Source organism: Aegilops tauschii, chromosome 6 (assembly GCF_002575655.3).
Source record: "Aegilops tauschii subsp. strangulata cultivar AL8/78 chromosome 6, Aet v6.0, whole genome shotgun sequence".
In the NCBI taxonomy this organism is placed as follows: Eukaryota; Viridiplantae; Streptophyta; class Magnoliopsida; order Poales; family Poaceae; genus Aegilops; species Aegilops tauschii.
The window spans coordinates 338,790,603-338,812,930 of NC_053040.3; the positions used below are offsets into that span (position 1 = coordinate 338,790,603).

General features: G+C 45.5%; 1 protein-coding gene across 1 annotated transcript; it reads left to right on the forward strand.

Moving 5' to 3' along the window:
* Positions 1-19,308: 19,308 nt before the first annotated feature.
* LOC109785322 (UPF0481 protein At3g47200-like) lies at positions 19,309-21,616 on the forward strand. Its single transcript, XM_045229446.1, has 2 exons — positions 19,309-20,005; positions 20,353-21,616. The coding sequence occupies exons 1-2, from the start codon at positions 19,397-19,399 to the stop codon at positions 21,079-21,081; spliced, it is 1,338 nt and encodes a 445-aa protein (XP_045085381.1). The 5' UTR covers positions 19,309-19,396; the 3' UTR covers positions 21,082-21,616.
* Positions 21,617-22,328: the final 712 nt, after the last annotated feature.

A 22,328-nucleotide genomic window follows, 5' to 3' on the forward strand; every position in this document is an offset into this window, starting at 1 on the left:
TCTACTTGACTAGCTCGTTGATCAAAGATGGTTATGTTTCCTAGCCATAGACATGAGTTTTCATTTGATTAACGGGATCACATTATTAGGAGAATGATGTGATTGACTTGACCCATTCCGTTAGCTTAGCACTTGATCGTTTAGTATGTTGCTATTGCTTTCTTCATGACTTATACATGTTCCTATGACTATGAGATTATGCAACTCCCGTTTACCGGAGGAACACTTTGTGTGCTACCAAACGTCACAACGTAACTGGGTGATTATAAAGGTGCTCTACAGGTGTCTCCGACGGTACTTGTTGGGTTGGCGTATTTCGAGATTAGGATTTGTCACTCCGATTGTCGGAGAGGTATCTCTGGGCCCTCTCGGTAATGCACATCACTTAAAGCCTTGCAAGCATTGCAACTAAAGAGTTTATTGCAAGATGATGTATTACGGAACGAGTAAAGAGACTTGCCGGTAACCAGATTGAACTAGGTATTGAGATACCGACGATCGAATCTCGGGCAAGTAACATACCGATGACAAAGGGAACAACGTATGTTGTTATGCGGTCTGACCGATAAAGATCTTCGTAGAATATGTGGGAGCCAATATGAGCATCCAGGTTCCGCTATTGGTTATTGACCGGAGACGTGTCTCAGTCATGTCTACATAGTTCTTGAACCCGTAGGGTCCGCACGCTTAACGTTACGATGACAATTATATTATGAGTTTATATGTTTTGATGTACCGAAGGTTGTTCGGAGTCCCGGATGTGATCACGGACATGACGAGGAGTCTCGAAATGGTCGAGACATAAAGATTGATATATTGGACGACTATATTCGGACACCGGAAATGTTCCGGGTGATTTCGGAGAAAACCGGAGTGCCGGAGGGTTACCGGAACCCCCCGGGAGAAGTAATGGGCCTTATGGGCCTTAGTGGAGAGAGAGAGGGGCAGCCAGGAGGGGCCGCGCGCCCCCTCCCCCTCTGGTCCGAATTGGACTAGGAGAGGGGGGGCGGCGCCCCCCTTTCCTTCCCCCTCTCCCCCTTCCTTTCCCCCTCCTAGTAGGAGTAGGAAAGAGGGGAGTCCTACTCCTACTAGGAGGAGGACTCCTCCTCCTGGCACGCCAACAAGGGCCGGCCGGCCTCCCCCTTGCTCCTTTATATACGGGGGCAGGGGGGCACGCCAAAGACACAACAATTGATCTATTGATCTCTTAGCCGTGTGCGGTGCCCCCCTCCACCATATTACACCTCGATAATATCATAGCGGTGCTTAGGCGAAGCCCTGCGTCGGTAGAACATCATCATCGTCACCACGCCATCGTGCTGACGAAACTCTCCCTCAACACTCGGCTGGATCGGAGTTCGAGGGACGTCATCGAGCTGAACGTGTGCTGAACTCGGAGGTGCCGTACGTTCGGTACTTGATCGGTCGGATCGTGAAGACGTACGACTACATCAACCGCGTTGTGTTAACGCTTCCGCTTTCGGTCTACGAGGGTACGTGGACAATACTCTCCCCTCTCGTTGCTATGCATCACCATGATCTTGTGTGTTCGTAGGAATTTTTTTGAAATTACTACGTTCCCCAACACTACGATCGAGATCCAACAAACCATTTTCATTGGGTGTATGACCATAGAAGGTTTTATTCATGTAAACAGAACAACAATTATTCTCTAACTTAAATGAATAATCGTATTGCAATAAACATGATCAAATCATATTCATGCTCAACGCAAACACCAAATAACACTTATTTAGGTTTAACACTAATCCCGAAAGTATAGGGAGTGTGTGATGATGATCATATCAATCTTGGAACTACTTCCAACACACATCGTCACCTCACCCTCAACTAGTCTCTGTTTATTCTGTAACTTCTGTTTCGAGTTACTAATTTGTAGCAACCGAACAAGTATCAAATACCCAGGGGCTACTATAAACACTAGTAAGGTACACATCAATAACCTGTATATCAAATATACCCTTGTTCACTTTGCCTCCTTCTTATCCACCAAATATTCAGGGCAGTTCCACTTCTAGTGACCAGTCGCTTTGCAGTAGAAGCACTTAGTCTCAGGCTTAGGTCCAGACTTGGGCTTCTTCACTTGAGCAGCAACTCGCTTGCCGTTCTTCTTGAAGTCCCTCTTCTTCCCTTTGACCTTTTTCTTGAAACTAGTGATCTTGTCAACCATCAACACTTGATGCTCTTTATTGATTTCTACCTTCATCGATTTCATCATCATGAAAAGCTCGGGAATCGTTTTCGTCATCCCTTGCATACTATAGTTCATCACGAAGTTCTACTAAGTTGGTGATGGTGACTACAGAATTCTGTCAATCACTATTTTATCTGGAAGATTAACTCCCACTTGATTCAAGCGATTGTAGTACCCAGACAATCTGAGCACATGCTCACTGCTTGAGCTATTCTCCTCCATCTTTTAGCTATAGAACTTGTTGGAGACTTCATATCTCTCAACTCGGGTACTTGCTTGAAATATTAACTTCAACTCCTGGAACATCTCATATGGTCCATGACGTTCAAAACGTCTTTGAAGTACCGATTCTAAGCCGTTAAGCATGGTGCACTAAACTTTCGACCCCCAAAGAAAAGAAAAGAAATAAAACTATTTACACGGGAAAGCTCCCAACAAACAAGAGAAGAACGAGAAATCCTTTTGGGTTTTCTTTTAATTATTACTACTACAAGCAAGAAAGTAAACTAGCTAAAAGCTACTACTATTTTTTTTTGTTTTTCTTAAAGTTTTTCAAACACACAAGAAGAAAGCAAGAAAAAGAAAATAAACTAGCATGGATAGTACAATGAAAGAGTATGAGCATCCACAACTAGCAATGAGTGTGTGAACATGAATGTAATGTCGGTGAGAAATACGTACTCCCCCAAGCTTAGGCTTTTGGCCTAAGTTGGTCTATTGCCACGGCTGGCCTGGCGGATATCCAAAGTTATAGTTGGGGTCATACTGAGATGAAGCCTCGGGTTGCCACTGGTTGGCAACCTCCTCCGGATCCCACTAGTAAACAGACTGGTGTGGGGGAACAAATTGTTGTTTCGGATTTGGCTCTGTAGCTGATGTGGGGTTCCGGTAGGCGTGAATGGCCTCCAACGGAACAAGGTACTCGCCTGCAGATAAATCAAACAAGGAAGGAGCAGGCAAGGCAATAGTCTCAGGGTGATTTTTATCAAATAACAGTCTATAGTTAAGCTCCTTTTTCCTGTTCTTAACAATGAAATCATGTGCAACCATACTCTTGTAGTCTAGAAAAACAGGAGGCCGCAATTTTTCTTCTTTCTCATAATGCCTAATAGGTATGTTAAAGTATGCAGCGAGGCGCGAGGCGAAGATGCCTCCCAAGATGGGGCCCTTAGTAGGGTTAAGATTTAACCGCTTTGCAACATAGCGCCCATACTGAATGTGTCATCACGAAACAGGGCATGGCACAAAAGAACAATATCAGGAGCACTAAGGTTGCCACAGTTTCCGCATCTACTAGCAAATATTGCAAAATAACGTAAAACAAGAAAATGTATGCTAGTAATTCGTGCATCGGAAACTTTCCTAGTTTCCCCTACAGCAATTGTATCAATAAACCCCTCCAAATCATCACGATGTGGTTCCTCTACGCTACCGAAAAAGGGCAATTTGCAAACCTCACAAAATTCAGAGAGGGGCATCTCCTTATACTCATCATATAAATAAAAATCCACCGAAGGTGGTGACCTCCTAGCATGGAAATGAAAATTTTGCACAAAGATATTAGTGAGTAAGAGATACTGTTCACATTGGTCGCGGAGGAAGTCGACAAGGCCTACATTCTCAGCCAATTCATAAAAATCATCATAAATCCCAGCTGCTCTCAAGAAATCATCACAAGGCCATTCACATGGCCGAAATTCCGTGGTGCGAGGGAGATTATACTTGGGCCTCTCTTCTTCTTCACTCTGCTTATCCTTAGAGCTTCGGCTCGAAGAGCCCCTCAAAAATCTCTTCATCATTTTCTGAAAATTTCTGAAATTTTTAGTAACTTCAAATAAAAGTGAACAAACTCAACAAAATTGATAGCAACTACTCCCACAAGTGCCTAGAGACTATATCATGCATTAGAACTACTTGGAACCATATAAATTTGACATGCAAGCTCAAGAACAGGGTCACCTAAGCAACAAAAATTTGCAATGAATAAAGCACTAGAACAAAAACTAATTGGACCATTGGAGGAGTCACATACCAAGGAACAATCTTCCAAAGTAGTTTTGTGAGAGGTGCTTTGAGCAAGGAGATCGAAAATCACAGCAAAACGAGCAAGAACTCGTGCTTGAGCTGGTTGGTGATTTTTTTGGGAGGAAGAAGGAGTGTGTGGGTGCTGGAATAAGTGGAGGGGAGCCACCATGGGCCCACGAGGCAGGGGGGCGCGCCCAGGGGGGTGGGCGCGCCCTGGACCCTCGTGGCCAGGTGCCAGCTCCCCTTGTTGTGTTCTCAGTGCCGGATATTCTCAAATATTCCAAAAAATCATATTTCAATTTCGGGGCATTTGGAGAACTTTTATTTTCGGGGTATTTTTTTATTGCACGGATAATTCAGAAAACTGACAGAAAAATACTATTTTTGCTTTATTTAATCTAAATAACAGAAAGTAGAAGGAGGGTACAGAAGGTTGTGCTTTCTAACTTCATCCATCTCATGCTCATCAAAAGGAATCCACTAACAAGGTTGATCAGGTCTTGTTAACAAACTCATTCCGAATCGCATGAAACCGGAGAAATTTCAAATAACACTAAGTTACCTCAACGGGGATATGCACATCCCCAATAATAAGAATATCATATTTCTTCTTAACAGTAGGAAGAGGAAATTCAAAACCTCCAAAAATAATCGATGGAATTTTTCCAATAGAGTTTATACTATGAACTTGAGGTTGTTTCCTCGGAAATTGTACCGTATGCTCATTACCATTAACATGAAAAGTGACATTGCCTTTGTTGCCATCAATAACAGCCCCTGCAGTATTCAAAAAGGGTCTTCCAAATATAATAGACATACTATCGTCCTCGGGAATATTAAGAATAACAAAGTCCGTTAAAATAGTAACGTTTGCAACCACAACAGGCACGTCCTCACAAATACCGACAGGTATAGCAGTTGATTTATCAGCCATTTGCAAAGATATTTCAGTAGGTGTCAACTTATTCAAATCAAGTCTACGATATAAAGAGAGAGGCATAACACTAACACCGGCTCCAAGATCACGTAAAGCAGTTTTAACACAGTTTCTTTTAATGGAGCATGGTATAGTTGGTACTCCAGGATCTCCTAGTTTCTTAGGTATTCCACCCTTAAAAGTGTAATTAGCAAGCATGGTGGAAATTTCAGCTTCCGGTATCTTTCTTTTATTAGTAACAATTTCTTTCATGTACTTAGCATAAGGATTCATTTTAAGCATATCAGTCAGACGCATACGCAAAAAGATAGGTCTAATCATTTCAGCAAAGCGCTCAAAATCCTAATCATCCTTTTTCTTGGATGGTTTGGGAGGAAAAGGCATGGGTTTCTGAACTCAAGGTTCTCTTTCTTTACCATGTTTCCTAGCAACGAAGTCTCTCTTATCATAACGTTGATTCTTTGATTGTGGGTTATCAAGATCAACATCAGGTTCAATTTCTACATCATTGTCATTACTAGGTTGAGCATCAACATGAACATCATCATTAACATTATCACTAGGTTCATGTTCATTACCAGATTGTGTTTCAGCATCAGAAATAGAAATATCATTGGGATTCTCAGGTGTGTCAGCAACAGGTTCACTAGAAGCATGCAAAGTCCTATCATTTATCTTTTTCTTCCTTTTAGAAGGACTAGGTGCATCTATATTAGTTCTCTGAGAATCCTGCTCAATTCTCTTAGGGTGGCCCTCAGGATACAAAGGTTCCAGAGTCACTTTACCCCCTCTAGTTGCAACTCTAACAGTAAAGTCATTATTCTTACTATTCAATTCATTGAGCAAATCATTCTGAGCTTTAAGTACTTGTTCTACTTGAGTGGTAACCATAGAAGCATGTTTACTAATGAGTTTAAGTTCACCTTTAACTCTAGACATATAATCACTCAAGTGTTCAAGCGTATCAGCATTGTGTTTTAATTGTCTACCAATATAAGCATTGAAGTTTTCTTGTTTGACAATAAAATTATCAAACTCATCTAAGCATTGCCTAGCAAACTTAGTAGGAGGGATTTCAGCTTTATCATATCTATAGAGAGAATTTACCTTTATTACCCGTGTCGGGTTATCAAGACCATGTATTTCTTCAACAGGAGGTAAATTCTTAACATCTTCAGCTTTATACCTTCTTCTTTCATAGATTTCTTTGCCTCTTGCATATCTTCAGGACTGAGAAATAGAACACCCCTTTTCTTCGGAGTTGGCTTAGGAGTTGGTTCAGGAAGTGTCCAATTATTTTCATTTGTCAACATATTATTCAATAGAATTTCAGCTTGATCAACAGTTCTTTCCCTGAAAACACAACAAGCACAACTATCCAGGTGGTCTCTGGAAGCATCGGTTAGTCAATTATAAAAGATATCGAGTATTTCATTTTTCTTAAGAGGATAACCAGGCAAAGCATTAAGTAATTGGAGAAGCCTCCCCCAAGCTCGTGGGAGACTCTCTTCTTCAATTTTCACAAAATTATATATTTCCCTTAAAGCAGCTTGTTTCTTATGAGCAGGGAAATATTTAGCAGAGAAGTAATAAATCATATCCTGGGGACTACGCACACAACCAGGATCAAGAGAATTAAACCATATTTTAGCATCACCCTTTAATGAGAACGGAAATATTTTAAGGATATAATAGTAGCGAGTTTTCTCATCATTAGTGAACAGGGTGGCTATATAATTTAATTTAGTAAGATGTGCCACAAAAGTTTCAGATTCATAGCCATAGAAAGGATCAGATTCAACCAAAGTAATTATATCAGGATCAACAGAGAATTCATAATCCTTATCAGTAACAAAGATAGGTGAAGTAGCATAAGCAGGATCATATTTCATTCTAGCATTCAGAGATTTTTGTTTCAGCTTGGCTAATAATTTCTTAAGATCACTTCTATCATTGCAGGCAAGAAAATCTCTAGCAGTTTCTTCATCCATAACATAACCCTTAGGCACAACAGACAATTCATATCTAGGGGGAGAATCTTCATCATCACTTTCATCAATATTATCAGTTTCAATAATTTCATTCTCTCTAGCCCTAGCAAGTTGTTCATCAAGAAATTCACCAAGTGGCACAGTAGTATCAAGCATAGAAGTAGTTTCATCATAAGTATCATGCATAGCAGAAGTGGCATCATCAATAACATGCGACATATCAGAATTAATAGCAGAAGCAGGTTTAGGTGTCGCAAGTTTACTCAAAACAGAAGGTGAATCAAGTGCAGAGCTAGATGGCAGTTCCTTACCTCCCCTCATAGTCGAGGGATAAATTTTAGTTTTCTCGTCTTTCGGGTTCCTCATAGTGACCAGCAGATATAAATCCCAAGTGACTCAAAGAATAGAGTTATGCTCCCCGGCAACGGCGCCAGAAAATAGTCTTGATAACCCACAAGTATAGGGGATTGCAACAGTTTTCGAGGGTAGAGTATTCAACCCAAATTTATTGATTCGACACAAGGGGAGCCAAAGAATATTCTCAAGTATTAGCAGTTGAGTTGTCAATTCAACCACACCTGGATAACTTAATATCTGCAACAGAGTATTTAGTAGCAAAGTAGTATGATAGTAGCGGTAACGGTGGCAAAAGTAGCAGCGATAGTTTTGTAGTGATTGTAATAGTAGCAACGGAAAAGTAAATAAGGGAAGAATAATATGTGAAAAGCTCGTAGGCATTGGATCGGTGATGGAGAATTATGCCGGATGCGGTTCATCATGTAACAGTCATAACATAGGGTGGCACAGAACTAGCTCCAATTCATCAATGTAATGTAGGCATGTATTCCGAATATAGTCATACGTGCTTATGGAAAAGAACTTGCATGACATCTTTTGTCCTACCCTCCCGTGGCAGCGGGGTCCTAATGGAAACTAAGGGATATTAAGGCCTCCTTTTAATAGAGTACCGGACCAAAGCATTAACACATAGTGAATACATGAACTCCTCAAACTATGGTCATCACCGGGAGTGGTCCCGATTATTGTCACTTCGGGGTTGCCGGATCATAACACATATTAGGTGACTATAGACTTGCAAGATAGGATCAAGAACTCACATATATTCATGAAAACATAATAGGTTCAGATCTGAAATCATGGCACTCGGGCCCTAGTGACAAGCATTAAGCATAGCAAAGTCATAGCAACATCAATCTCAGCACATAGTGGATACTAGGGATCACACCCTAACAAAACTAACTTGATTACATGATAAATCTCATCCAACCCATCACCGTCCAGCAAGCCTACGATGAAATTACTCACGCACGGCGGTGAGCATCATGAAATTGGTGATGGAGGATGGTTGATGATGACGATGGCGACGGATTCCCCTCTCCGGAGCCCCGAACGGACTCCAGATCAGCCCTCTCGAGAGAGTTTAGGGCTTGGCGGCGGCTCCGTATCGTAAAACGTGATGAATCCTTCTCTCTGATTTTTTTCCTCCCCGAATGTGAATATATAGAGTTGGAGTTGAGGTCGGTGGAGCACCAGGGGGCCCACGAGGCAGGGGGGCGCGCCCAGGGGGGCAGGTGCGCCTCCCACCCTCGTGGCCAGGGTGTGGGCCCCCTGACCTTGATTCTTTCGCCATTATTTTTTATTATTTCCAAAAATAATCTCCGTGAAGTTTCAGGCCATGCCGAGAACTTTTGTTTCTGCACAAAAATAACACCATGGCAATTCTGCTGAAAACAGTGTCAGTCCGGGTTAGTTCCATTCAAATCATGCAAGTTAGAGTCGAAAACAAGGGCAAAAGTGTTTGGAAAAGTAGATACGACGGAGACGTATCAATATGGTCAAGACATGATGCTAAATTTTATTGTATGAGATGATCATGTTTTGTAACAGAGTTATCGGCAACTGGCAGGAGCCATATGGTTGTCGCTTTATTGTATGAAATGCAATTGCCATGTATTTGCTTTACTTTATCTCTAAGCGGTAGCGATAGTCGTAGAAGCAATAGTTGGCGAGACGACAACGATGCTACGATGGAGATCAAGGTGTCGCGCCGGTGACGCTGGTGATCATGACGGTGCTTTGGAGATGGAGATCAAAGGCACAAGATGATGATGGCCATATCATATCACTTATATTGATTGCATGTGATGTTTATCCTTTATGCATCTTATTTTTCTTAGATCTACGGTAGCATTATAAGATGATCTCTCACTAAATTTCAAGGTACAAAGTGTTCTCCCTGAGTATGCACCGTTGCGAAAGTTCGTCGTGCCGAGACACCACGTGACGATCGGGTGTGATAAGCTCTACGTTCACATACAACGGGTGCAAGCCAATTTTGCACATGCAGAATACTCGGGTTAAACTTGACGAGCCTAGCATATGCAGATATGGCCTCGGAACACTGGAGACCGAAGGGTCGAGCGTGAATCATATAGAAGATATGATCAACATAGTGATGTTCACCCTTGAAAACTACTCCATCTCACGTGATGATCGGACATGGTTTAGTTGATATGGATCACGTGATCACTTAGGTGATTAGAGGGATGTCTATCTAAGTGGGAGTTCTTAGGTAATATGATTAATTAAACTTTAATTTATCATGAACTTTGTCCTGATAGTATTAGCATATCTATGTTGTAGATCAATAGCTCGCGTTTAGCTCCCCTGTTTTATTTTTGATATGTTCCTAGAGAAAACTAAGTTGAAAGATGTTAGTAGCAATGATGCGGATTGGATCCGTGATCTGAGGATTATCCTCATTGCTGCACAAAAGAATTATGTCCTTGATGCACCGCTAGGTGACAGACCGATTGCAGGAGCAGATGTAGACGTTATGAACGTTTGGCAAGCTCGATATGATGACTACTTGATGGTTTAGTGCACCATGCTTTACGGCTTAGAATCGGGGCTTCAAAGACGTTTTGAACGCCACGGAGCATATGAGATTTTCCAAGAGTTGAAATTAGTATTTCATACTCATGCCCATGTGGAAAGGTATGAGACGTTTGACAAGCACTTTGCCTACAAGATGGAGGAGAATTGCTCAGCTAGTGAGCATGTGCTCAGAATGTCTGAGTACTACAATCACTTGAATCAAGTGGGAGTTAATCTTCCAGATAAGATAGTGATTGACAGAGTTCTCTAGTCACTATCACCAAGTTACAAGAACTTCGTGATGAACTATAATATGCAAAGGATAACAAAAACGATTCCCAAGCTCTTCGTCATGCTGAAATCGACGAAGGTAGAAATCAAGAAAAGCATCAAGTGTTGATGGTTGACAAGACCACTAGTTTCAAGAAAAGGGCAAAGGGAAGAAGGGGAACTTCAAGAATAATGGCAAGCAAGTTGCTGCTCAAGTGAAGAAGCCCAAGTCTGGACCTAAGCCTGAGACTGAAGTGCTTCTACTGCAAAGGGACTGGTCACTCGAAGCAGAACTGCCCCTACTATTTGGCGGATAAGAAGGATAGCAAAGTGAACAAAGATATATTTGATATACATGTTATTGATGTGTACTTTACTAGTGTTTATAGCAACCCCTCAGTATTTGATACTAGTTCAGTTGCTAAGATTATTAACTCGAAACGGGAGTTGCAGAATGAACAGAGACTAGTTAAGGGTGAAGTGACGATGTGTGTTGGAAGTGGTTCCAAGATTGATATAATCATCATCGCACACTCCCTATACTTTCGGGATTAGTGTTGAACCTAATTAAATGTTATTTGGTGTTTGCGTTAAGCATGAATATGATTTGATCATGTTTATTGCAATACGGTTATTCATTTAAAGTCAAAGGATAATTGTTGTTCTGTTTACATGAATAAAACCTTCAATGGTCATACACCTAAGGTGAATGGTTTATTGAATCTTGATCGTAGTGATACACATATTCATAATATTGAAGCCAAAAGATGCAAAGTTGATAATGATAGTGCAACTTATTTGTGGCACTGCCGTTTAGGTCATATTTGTGTAAAGCGCATGAAGAAAATCCATGCTGATGGGCTTTTGGAATCACTTGATTATGAATCAGTTGATGCTTGCGACCATGCCTCATGGGCAAGATGACTAAGACTCCGTTCTCCGGAACAATGGAGCGAGCAACAAACTTGTTGGAAATAATACATAGTGATGTATGCAGTCCGATGAGTGTTGAGGCTCGCGGCAGGTATCATTATTTTCTGACCTTCACAGATGATTTGAGCAGATATGGGTATATCTACTTGATGAAACATAAATCCGAAACATTTGAAAAGTTTAAATAATTTAAAGTGAAGTGGAAAATCATCGTAACAAGAAAATAAAGTTTCTACGATTTGATCGTGGAGGAGAATATTTAAGTTACGAGTTTGGTCTTCATTTGAAACAATGCGGAATAGTTTCGCAACTCAGCCACTTGGAACACCACAACGTAATGGTGTGTCCGAACATCGTAACCGTACTTTATTAGATATGGTGCAATCTATGATGTCTTACCGATTTACCACTATCGTTTTGGGGCTATGCATTAGAGACAGCTGCATTCACGTTAAATAGGGCACCATCTAAATCCGTTGAGATGACACCATATGAACTGTGGTTTGGCAAGAAACCAAAGTTATCGTTTCTTAAAGTTTGGGGTTGTGATGCTTATGTGAAAAAGGTTTCATCCTGATAAGCTCAAACCCAAATCGGAGAAATGTGTCTTCATAGGATACCCAAAGGAGACAGTTGGCTACACCTTCTATCACAGATCCGAAGGCAAGGCATTCGTTGATAAGAATGGATCATTTCTAGAGAAGGAGTTTCTCTCGAAAGAAGTGAGTGGGAGGAAAGTAGAAATTGATGAGGTAACTGTACCTGCTCCCTTATTGGAAAGTAGTTCATCACAGAAATCTGTTCCTGTGACTCCTACACCAATTAGTGAGGAAGCTAATGATGATGATCATGTAACTTCAGATCAAGTTACTACCGAACCTCGTAGGTGAACGAGAGTGAGATCCGCACCAGAGTGGTACGGTAATCCTGTTCTGGAGATCATGTTACTTGACCATGACAAACCTACGAACTATGAGGAAGCGATGATGAGCCCAGATTCCGTAAAATGGCTTGAGGCCATGAAATCTGAGATGGGATCCATGTATGAGAACAAAGTGTGGACTTTGGTTGACTTGCCCGATGATCGGCAAGCCATAGAAAATAAATGGATCTTCAAGAGGAAGACGGACGCTGATAGTAGTGTTACTATCTACAAAGCTAGACTTGTCGAAAAAGGTTTTTGACAAGGTTCAAGGCATTGACTATGATGAGATTTTCTCACTCGTAGCGATGGTTAAGTCTGTCCGAATCATGTTAGCAAATTGCCACATTTTATGAAATCTGGCAAATGGATGTCAAAACTACATTCCTTAATGGATTTCTTAAAGAAGAGTTGTATATGGTGCAACGAGAAGTTTTTTGTCGATCCTAAAGGTACTAACAAAATGTGCAAGCTCCAGCAATCCATCTATGGACTGGTGCAAGCATCTCGGAGTTGGAATATACGCTTTGATGAGTTGATCAGAGCATATAGTTTTATACAGACTTGCGGTGAAGCCTGTATTTACAAGAAAGTGAGTGGGAGCGCTACAAAATTTCTGATAAGTATATGTGAATGACATATTGTTGATCAGAAATAATGTAGAATTTTCTGGAAAGCATAAAGGAGTATTTGAAAGGAGTTTTTTTCTATAAAAGACCTCGGTGAAGCTGCTTACATATTGAGCATCAAGATCTATAGAGATAGATCAAGACGCTTGATAAGTTTTTTTCAATGAGTACATACCTTGACAAGTTTTTGAAGTAGTTCAAAATGGAACAGTCAAAGAAAGAGTTCTTACCTGTGTTGCAAGGTGTGAAGTTGAGTAAGACTCAAAGCCCGACCACGGCAGAGAATAGAAAGAGAAGGAAAGTCATTCCCTATGCCTCAGCCATAGGTTCTATAAAGAATGCCATGCTGTGTACCAGACTTATTGTATACCCTGCCCTGAGTTTGGCAAGGAAGTATAATTTTGATCTAGGAGTAGATCACTGGACAACAGTCAAAAATTATCCTTAGAGGACTAAGGAAATATTTCTCGGTTATGGAGGTGATAAGGAGTTCGTCGTAAAGAGTTACATCGATGCAAGCTTTGACACCGATCTGGATGACTCTAAGTCACAATCCAGATACATATTGAAAGTGGGAGAAATTAGCTAAAGTAGCTCCGTGCAGAGCATTGTAAACATAGAAATTTGCAAAATACATACGGATCTGAATCTGACAGACCCGTTGACTAAACTTCTCTCACAAGCAAAACATGATCACACCTTAGTACTCTTTGAGTGTTAATCACATGGCGATGTGAACTAGATTACTGACTCTAGTAAACCCTTTGAGTGTTGGTCACATGGCGATGTGAACTATGGGTGTTAATCACATGGTGATGTGAACTATTCGTGTTAAATCACATGGCGATGTGAACTAGATTATTGACTCTAGTGCAAGTGGGAGACTGAAGGAAATATGCCCTAGAGGCAATAATAAAGTTGTTATTTATATTTCCTTATATCATGATAAATGTTTATTATTCATGCTAGAATTGTATTAACTGGAAACTTAGTACATGTGTGGATACATAGACAAACAGAATGTCACTAGTATGCCTCTACTTGACTAGCTCGTTGAATCAAAGATGGTTAAGTTTCCTAGCCATAGACATGAGTTGTCATTTGATTAACGTGATCACATCATTAGAGAATGATGTGATTGACTTGACCCATTCTGTTAGCTTAGCATTTGATCGTTTAGTATATTGCTATTGCTTTCTTCATGACTTATACATGTTCCTATGGCTATGAGATTATGCAACTCCCGTTTACCGGAGGAACACTTTGTGTGCTACCAAACGTCACAACGTAACTGGGTGATTATAAAGGTGCTCTACAGGTGTCTCCGATGGTACTTGTTGAGTTGGCATAGATCAAGATTAGGATTTGTCACTCCGATTGTCGGAGAGGTATCTCTGGGCCCTCTAGGTAATGCACATCACTATAAGCCTTGCAAGCAATGTAACTAATGAGTTAGTTGCGGGATGATGCATTAAAGAACGAGTAAAGAGACTTGTCGGTAACGAGATTGAACTAGGTATTGAGATACCGACGATCGAATCTCGGGCAAGTAACATACCGATGACAAAGGGAACAACGTATGTTGTTATGCGGTTTGACCGATAAAGATCTTCGTAGAATATGTAGGAGCCAATATGAGCATCCAGGTTCCGCTGCTGGTTATTGACCGGAGATGAGTCTCGGTCATGTCTACATAGCTCTCGAACCTGTAGGGTCCGCACGCTTAACGTTCGGTGACGATCGGTATTATGAGTTTATGTGTTTTGATGTACTAAAGGTTGTTCAGAGTCTCGAATGAGATCAGGGACATGACGAGGAGTCTCGAAATGTTCGAGACGTAAAGATCGATATATTGGAAGGCTATATTCGGACATCGGAAAGGTTCTGAGTGGTTCGGGTATTTATAGGAGTACCGGAGAGTCACGGGAATTCGCCGGGGAGTATTTGGGCCTTATTGGGCTTTAGGGGAGAGAGAGAGGGGCTGCCTAGGGCAGGCCGCGCCCCCCCAAGGCCTAGTCCGAATTGGACTAGGGGAAGGAGCGGCGCCCCCTCCTTCCTTCTCTTCTCTCTTCCCCTTCCTTCTCTCCTACTCCTACTACTTGGAAAGGGGGGAATCCTACTCCTGGTGGGAGTAGGACTCCCCAGGGCGCGCCATAGTAGAGGGCCGGCCCTCCCCCTCCTCCACTCCTTTATAAACGAGGGAGGGGGGCACCCCATAGACACACAAGTTGATCATTGATCTCTTAGCCGTGTGCTGTGCCCCCCTCCACCATAATCCACCTCGGTCATATCGTCGTAGTGCTTATGCGAAGCCCTACGCCGGTAGCTTCATCATCACCGTCATCACGCCGTCGTGCTGACGAAGCTCTCCCCCGAAGCTCTACTGGATCGTGAGTTCGTGGGACGTCATGGAGCTGAACGTGTGCAGATCGCGGAGGTGCCGTACGTTCGGTACTAGGATCGGTCGATCGTGAAGACGTACGACTACATCAACCGCGTTGTCATAACGCTTCCGCTTTCGGTCTACGAGGGTACGTGAACAACACTCTCCCCTCTCGTTGCTATGCATCACCATGATCTTGCGTGTGCGTAGGCAAAATTTTGAAATTACTTCGTTTCCCAACATCGGCTCCGTGGTCATGGCCACGCCGGAGGTCGAGGAGGACGATGCGCCGACAGGAGAAAACCCTTGGACGGGGGTCAAGAAAACCCCCTGCCTAATGGGGTCCGAAGAAGTGGCGGCTCCGTGGACGGCGCCGGCGCCGAGCCCACGACCATGAGGTCCGAAAAAGGTGGCGGAGCAGGAACCGCTGACACCACATTGTCCGGCCCTCGTGGTGGCCGGCATCAAATGGGGGACGGCACTCGCAGCACCGACGCCAGGTTCCTGCCCGAGTTCTGGAGCCCGGCCACCCAGCGCTCTTGGATGCTGGCGATGCGCGGGTCGATGGGGGTCAGAGGACGGCGCGATGGTGGGCGAGGCGAAGCCATCGGAGGAGAGGAGAGGGTGGGGATGTGAGGCAGAGAGGAGCGGTGGGAACAATGCGGGGCCGTGACAGGAGAGTGGGAGGGGAGTTATGAGACGTCCCCTCCGTCTGCCGCGCTGCCCAAGGCATGCAACCCCTCGCACGCGTGGCCGCGCCGAGCCAGGCTCGCGAGAAACTGCCGATTCGGCAGTTTCCGCCGGGCCAGGCTCATGCCTGCTTTAAAGTCTATGCGGGCCACGAATCGCATGCAGCCCAGCCAACCAAACAGGCCATGCACATCCCACGCGGGCCTGGTTGGACTGCATGCAAGCAACCAAAGACGCCCTCAGCGTTCAGATTGAGGCTTGCATGGCGGAGAACAAGCCCTGGTGTTCTCTCTTCAACGCCGCGACAAGAGTTCAGATTTTTTTCAAAACGGAGACAAGAGTTCATATTGGAAAAAAACATGCAACTGATAGTGGCGGCGCATGTAATACGATCTGCCGTCGATGAGCCACCGACCCGAAATCATGCGCCTCCACTATCAAGGCCATTGTATTTGGATCGTATGACATTATTAGTGTGTGTGTGTTCTATTTCATTTTGCATTATGGCCCAGTTCTTTTGGCCGATTCTCTAAGAATCTTGAGAATCGACCCTTCACCCAGCTTCTCCCAGAATCTTGAACCCATATATCTTGGGTTCAAGATTCTGGAAGGAGCCGGGTGGTTCTTAAGATTATGGGTGAATTGGCCAAAAGAACTGAGCCTATACCTCTTTTATGCTTGAGAGTTCGACCCACCTTAATTTTTCCACAACAGTAGGTTGACTGAATTTGCAATTTGAACAAGTCAATTTTTTGGGAGGAGGAAGAAAGTTGGAGGGAGAATAAAGCACATCAATTGGATCTAAAATTGACTTACCCAAAATAAATTTCAGGTAGCCAGTCCCCTTTTCTCCGTCCTCTGCCACTGGCAACATCCTGGTGTCACACAGGAGTTACGTTGTTCCCAACCTTAGCTGCCGGACCTAGATCTCCCCCCCCCCGCGCGGGGTCTAACCTACCCAGCTGGGGGCGACTGTCATGTTTGAATAAGGTTTGTTCAGCCTCTCCCTACCTCGACGACACCTGATCCGGCGCCGATGAAGGGCTTGTGAGAGTTTGTATCGTCAAATATGCTGGCTTTCTTCGGATGTTGGTAGTTGGTGTGTCTATTATGGAGAGCAATTGGCTAGCTATTGATACAATGACTTTTATATCTTATGTGTTTCTGTGGCATAGTTCGGTTTCTACAACTATCTGGACGTGTGGTGATGGATTGCACGCCTGTACTACGTAGGGTGCCGCTCCAACAGATACCGATGTTTCTCCAGCGACTTCTAGATCTCGTTTCAAGCTATTGTGATCTTTAAGTCTAGTATGAAGAGAACTCTTTTGAGTCCCTTTTGGTTTATTGTGGTTGAGTGTGATTTATAAATCTGACAAAAAAATGTCTTGTATTTTCCAACTATAATTTTATTGTTAACAAGTTGTTCCGCCTGTTTTCCTTGATGATTATTACTGTCAGATCTAATGTTGGCCCTCAAACCACTCGCAATCGTCCGAACCACGTGGTTCAGACGTGTTTTGCCATCCAACGCGAGCCTGTATCGGTTTGCCGATCGGTCTGGATGTGCTTTCTCCCGCAAACCGAAAACAAAGTGGGGCGGGGGGCTTTGCGGGCGTCCGGACCGCTACCACGCCCTCTTATGACTGCCCCGGCCCACCCAAAAATCCCTCCCTCGCCCCGCCCCCTTCTCGCCCGAAGGCAGCTGCCCGCATTCATGCCTTTCTAGAGCGGCTGCTTCGCATTGACGCTGGTCCAGAGCGGACGCGCCTCTCGCTGGCGCCGGCATTGAAGCGGCTTGCCGGCCGAGGGCGTCACCCGTGCCGTGTCCTCGGTGTCCTTGCCTGCTCAATGCCGTAGAGATGTTTTACTCAACGGGACGGGACAAATATCTACTATGCTCATTCAATACCCGTCCCTCCGTCTGCCGCCATTAAGTAGGCTCGCCGGCCAAGAACCAACTCCGGTGCCCACGAATTGATGCACCCGGACGCTTGGCCTTGCCGGCATCCACTATTTGAAGGCGGATAAACCCCGCTCACAACACACCACATCCCATTCGCTCTCCATCTTCCTCCCTTGCACCATGTCCGTTATAACCGCGAGCAAGAAGGTCTCGTGGGAGAGCCTCTCGACCCAGTAGAAGCACGAGGTAGCGTCCGCGCCCTTGCGGCCACCTAGGGGAGTCGCTGTGCCAGATGGATAGATGCCGGCATGCCGGCCAGCTCTCCGAAGGTCTTCGACGACCCCACGATGGAGATTGGCTCGGACGATGACTCTGTGTCGGAGCCCACCCCGGCTCATGCTAGCTTGACGATGGAGTAGGTACATGCGCACTTCAACACCGCCATGGCCGAGGAGCTGCCGCCACCCACGCCTATGTCGGTGTTCCGGCAAGCGCATGAGGAATGACGCTATAACCTATTCCTCCTCGAGCAACACCGGTTTGCGGAGGGCTAGATCTAGGGCAAACGCGCGAGTGTGGAGGCCGTGGTGGCCATGGTCGCGCCGAACCCCAATTTTGTCGCCGAGTAGTAGGCGCTCTGCGAGGTCGCCTGCGCTCAAGCCGCGGCTCGCAATGTGAAGGCGATGCTAGCTGCGCAGTTGATTGTGGACGAGGACGGCGCCAGTTGTCCATCCTACGCGACGCCAAACGCTGTTTGGCCGCGTCATAGGGTCGACGAGCGTGCCAGCCCCTTCACTCCATCGTGGACCTCATGTCCACTAGCAATAGACAGGTCGCTGACTCCGACGAGAATGAGTAGGGCATGGAAGGCAGCGGGGGCTCGAGTCCTAAATGGGCCGGTCCGTCTCCCATGTTCTACTCTTCCTTGCCGGTGACTGCACCTTTACTTCACGGGGTTTATCCCTGTCGCTCACGAGGACGGCAGATGGAGAAGGTGAACAATGACTTGGACAAGGGCACTGCCATAGGCTAGGTTTAGGTCCGGTCCCCCTTTTTATTTAATGAAAACTGTCCGAAATGTAATGAATTTCGTTCAGTATATATGAATATCATTCGGTTTGCATGTGATTCATTTGACTAGTTGAAACTCGGCTCGAAACGTATGCAAATAGCACCAATTCCCTCATATGTGTTCACGGATGAATGCGGTGTGCGGGTCAGAGACGCCCTAACTCGTTGGTGATGGACCCCCTAAAAAATAGTTCCCGCGTCTTTAGTTTATTCTACTTCTTTTACTCAGATCCGTGTGTCTCTTTTACCGGCCTGCTCACCATCTCACGATCATCTCTCTTTTCCGAAAGCCTACACAATCTGCAAGCATCACCCATCCCAACTAGTCTCTGTCAGAGTGCTGGTTCGTTTGTGCTGTAAAGACCCCCCTTGAGACCACGCTACTTCTTTATTCGCTTCGATTCGACGGTCTGGATCTGTACATTCCAAAGTGTGCAACACACAGTGGTAAGCATATCTAGGTTCGCTCCTGTTGCATGGCGCTGCAATTCATGGCACTAGGTGCTTAAGCTAGCAAGTGACTCAGATGGCGTCTCGCCGGAGGGTTGAGGAGAGCGTGTGGGTGGCGGACGTGGACGCGGCGCTGACCGGCCATGACCCGTCGACGGAGGCGGTGCAGTGGCAGTGGCACTGCATCTACCGCGTGCCAGCGTGCATCAAGCACCTGAATCTCAAGGCCTACCAGCCGCAGGTGGTGTCCCTGGGCCCTTTCCACCACGGCGAGCCGCACCTGCTGCCCATGGACGTGCACAAGCGCCGCTCGCTCCTCCACTTGCTCCGTCGCGCGCGCAAGCCACTGTCGGAGTTCGTAGTGGCCGTGGCCGGCGTCGCGGAGCAGCTGGAGGGCGCGTACCAGGGCCTCGCCGACGACTGGCGCTGCGGCCTCAGCTGCGAGGAGGAGAAGAGGGAGAGGTTCCTCGAGATGATGGTCACCGACGGGTGCTTCCTGCTGGAGGTGATGAGGATGGCGTCCGGTTTCGAGGTGAACGACTACGCGCCCAACGACCCCGTCTTCAGCAGCCACGGCCTGCTCTACAACGTGCCCTACATCCGCCGCGACATGATCATGATCGAGAACCAGCTGCCGCTCCTCGTCCTCCACAAGCTCCTCGCCGTCGAGACCGGCAGAGATGAGGTAGTAACTAATTAAGCCATGCATGAGACAATGCATGCATTCTTTATAGTATCATGAAACTTAACATAAATTTCGCCAGCGAATTAACAAAATTATTATACAGTAGAAAAGACTAAAGCTGAACAGAAGATCCAAAACAGCAAAGTGTAGCCGAATGGTTCTTTATTCCATTGCTCCATTGCAAGCAATGTAGTTGATGCTACCTTTTAGCTTCTTACCACGCATGTAGTACAAAAAATGTAAAGAAAAAGCATTTTTGCTAGTGGTATGTGCTGATAGATCTCACACTGAAGTCGGCCTTTGCCATGATTGTACCTAATGGTACGGACGGACGTTGTTGGCAGCAGAACGAGGACTTCATCAACCGGATGGTGCAGCGGTTTCTAACCCCGGCTGCTTGGCCTCCGGCGACCGGCGTCGGACTGGCGCTCCACCCGCTGGACATCCTCCGCCGGAGCCTGCTCTACGGCCCCACGCAGACGGCTCCCCCCGCGCCTCCGGATTACGCGGTCCCGGACGACATCATCCGGTCCGCCGAGGAGCTCTACGAGGCGGGCGTTCGGTTCAAGCGGAGCCGGACGAGCAGCCTCCTGGACATCAGCTTCCACCACGGCGTGCTCCGCTTGCCGGCCATCGTGGTCGACGACACCACGGAGTACATGCTCCTGAACCTGATGGCGTTCGAGCGGCTGCACGCCGGCGCCGGCAACGAGGTGACCGCCTACGTCTTCTTCATGGACAACATGATCGACACGGCGGCGGACGTGGCGCTGCTCACCTGCAGGCGGATCGTCCACAACACGGTGGGCAGCGACAAGGCGGTGGCGAAGCTCTTCAGCGGGATGTCCAGGGACGTGGTGCTGGAGCCGCAGAGCGCGCTGGACGACGTGCACCGCCAGGTGAACGCCTACTGCCGGAAGAGGTGGAACCGCTGGCGCGCCAACCTGGTGCACACCTACTTCAAGAGCCCCTGGTCGTTCCTCTCCCTCGCCGCCGCTGTCTTCCTCCTCGGCATGACCATCATGCAGACCGTCTACACCGTGCTACAGTTCTACCAGGATGCCACCACCAGCTAGCTTTTATCTAAGCTATAAGTTCCACTTCTACCTTGTTCGATTTACTCCTGATATTTGAGTGAAGCGTGTTTGATCACTGTGTGGCTTTTATCGATAATGTTTTAGTTGCATCAATTCATGACTGTGATGACTGTGATGACATTACTCATTTTTAGAGGAAAAGGGCTCACACCCTGGTTCCATTGCAATAACGAAACCACCGAACATTTGAGTTTGGAGCTACAAGGCGCGCAGGGAAAAATAACAGCAGAGACGCTGCCCCAGCAGACACACTCTAGACAGTCTACGCTCCTGAAGGAGCAAGAGAGCAAAGAGCGAAAATAACAGTAACAAGTACTACAAACATCAGCATTAGCTCAGCTACAGACATCAGGAAATTATGCAACAGGCGCATCTTTTATGAAACCCAACTCTTCGGAGCGCGAAGCCATCCCTGAAGCGAGGAATTGCTCCACAGCATTGGTTCAGGCCTAGCCAGGGTCCGGACATAGGAGAAGGGGCGGTGCTCGCGCCAAATGTTTCGGTCTTTGCACCAAGAGACGACATCTCCTTTTGGCGGGATCCGCACACCTGATCTCCTATGAGGTTAAAAAGGAAGCTGTCCTTGCCACAGAATCTGCATTCCAAGCCAAGGCACATCATTAAAGCAAATATCGTTACGATATCTTCAGAGAGTCCATAATGTAGCTGCATGAAGCATAATATCTGCAGTCTTGTTGCAATTTCTAGCCCACCATTCCAGGAGCCCATGCCAGTTAAGCTCGATGCTGCCCCCTATGGGGCTGAAAATCTCTCTCCAGAGTTCTCTCGAAACTACGCAATTGAAAAATAGATGGTTTACTGATTCTAGTTCATTACAATAAAGACAGGTAGCATCAGTTACGTGTTGCCTTTTCTGAAGATTGTCTCTGGTGAGTAACTTGTTTTTAACTAGCAACCACAGGAAAATCTAAATTCTCTGAGGAACATTAGCTTTCCAGATCATCATAATATTATCTGTAGACGCTCCACTAAAATTCACAAAGTTATAAAAAGATTTAACTGTGTAAATCCCCTTAGGCTCCAAGTCCCAAATAATAGTGTCATCACTATCATTTAAGACCAGATCCTTAACTACACTAAAAAGCTCATTCCAAGCAGCAAGCATGTCCGGCGAAAAGCACCTCCTAAAGTTAATTTTCAGGGTCGCGCCATCCCAAACCTCACTGATGGAGACGTTTGTAGTATTAACAATATTGTACAACTCC

Excerpts from the sequence above, each read along its gene's own strand:
- LOC109785322 (XM_045229446.1), top strand. The coding sequence starts at position 19,397 with ATGGCGTCTCGCCGGAGGGTTGAGGAGAGCGTGTGGGTGGCGGACGTG. Across the intron at positions 20,006-20,352 it reads TCGAGACCGGCAGAGATGAG|AACGAGGACTTCATCAACCG; the intron begins GTAGTAACTAAT and ends TGTTGGCAGCAG.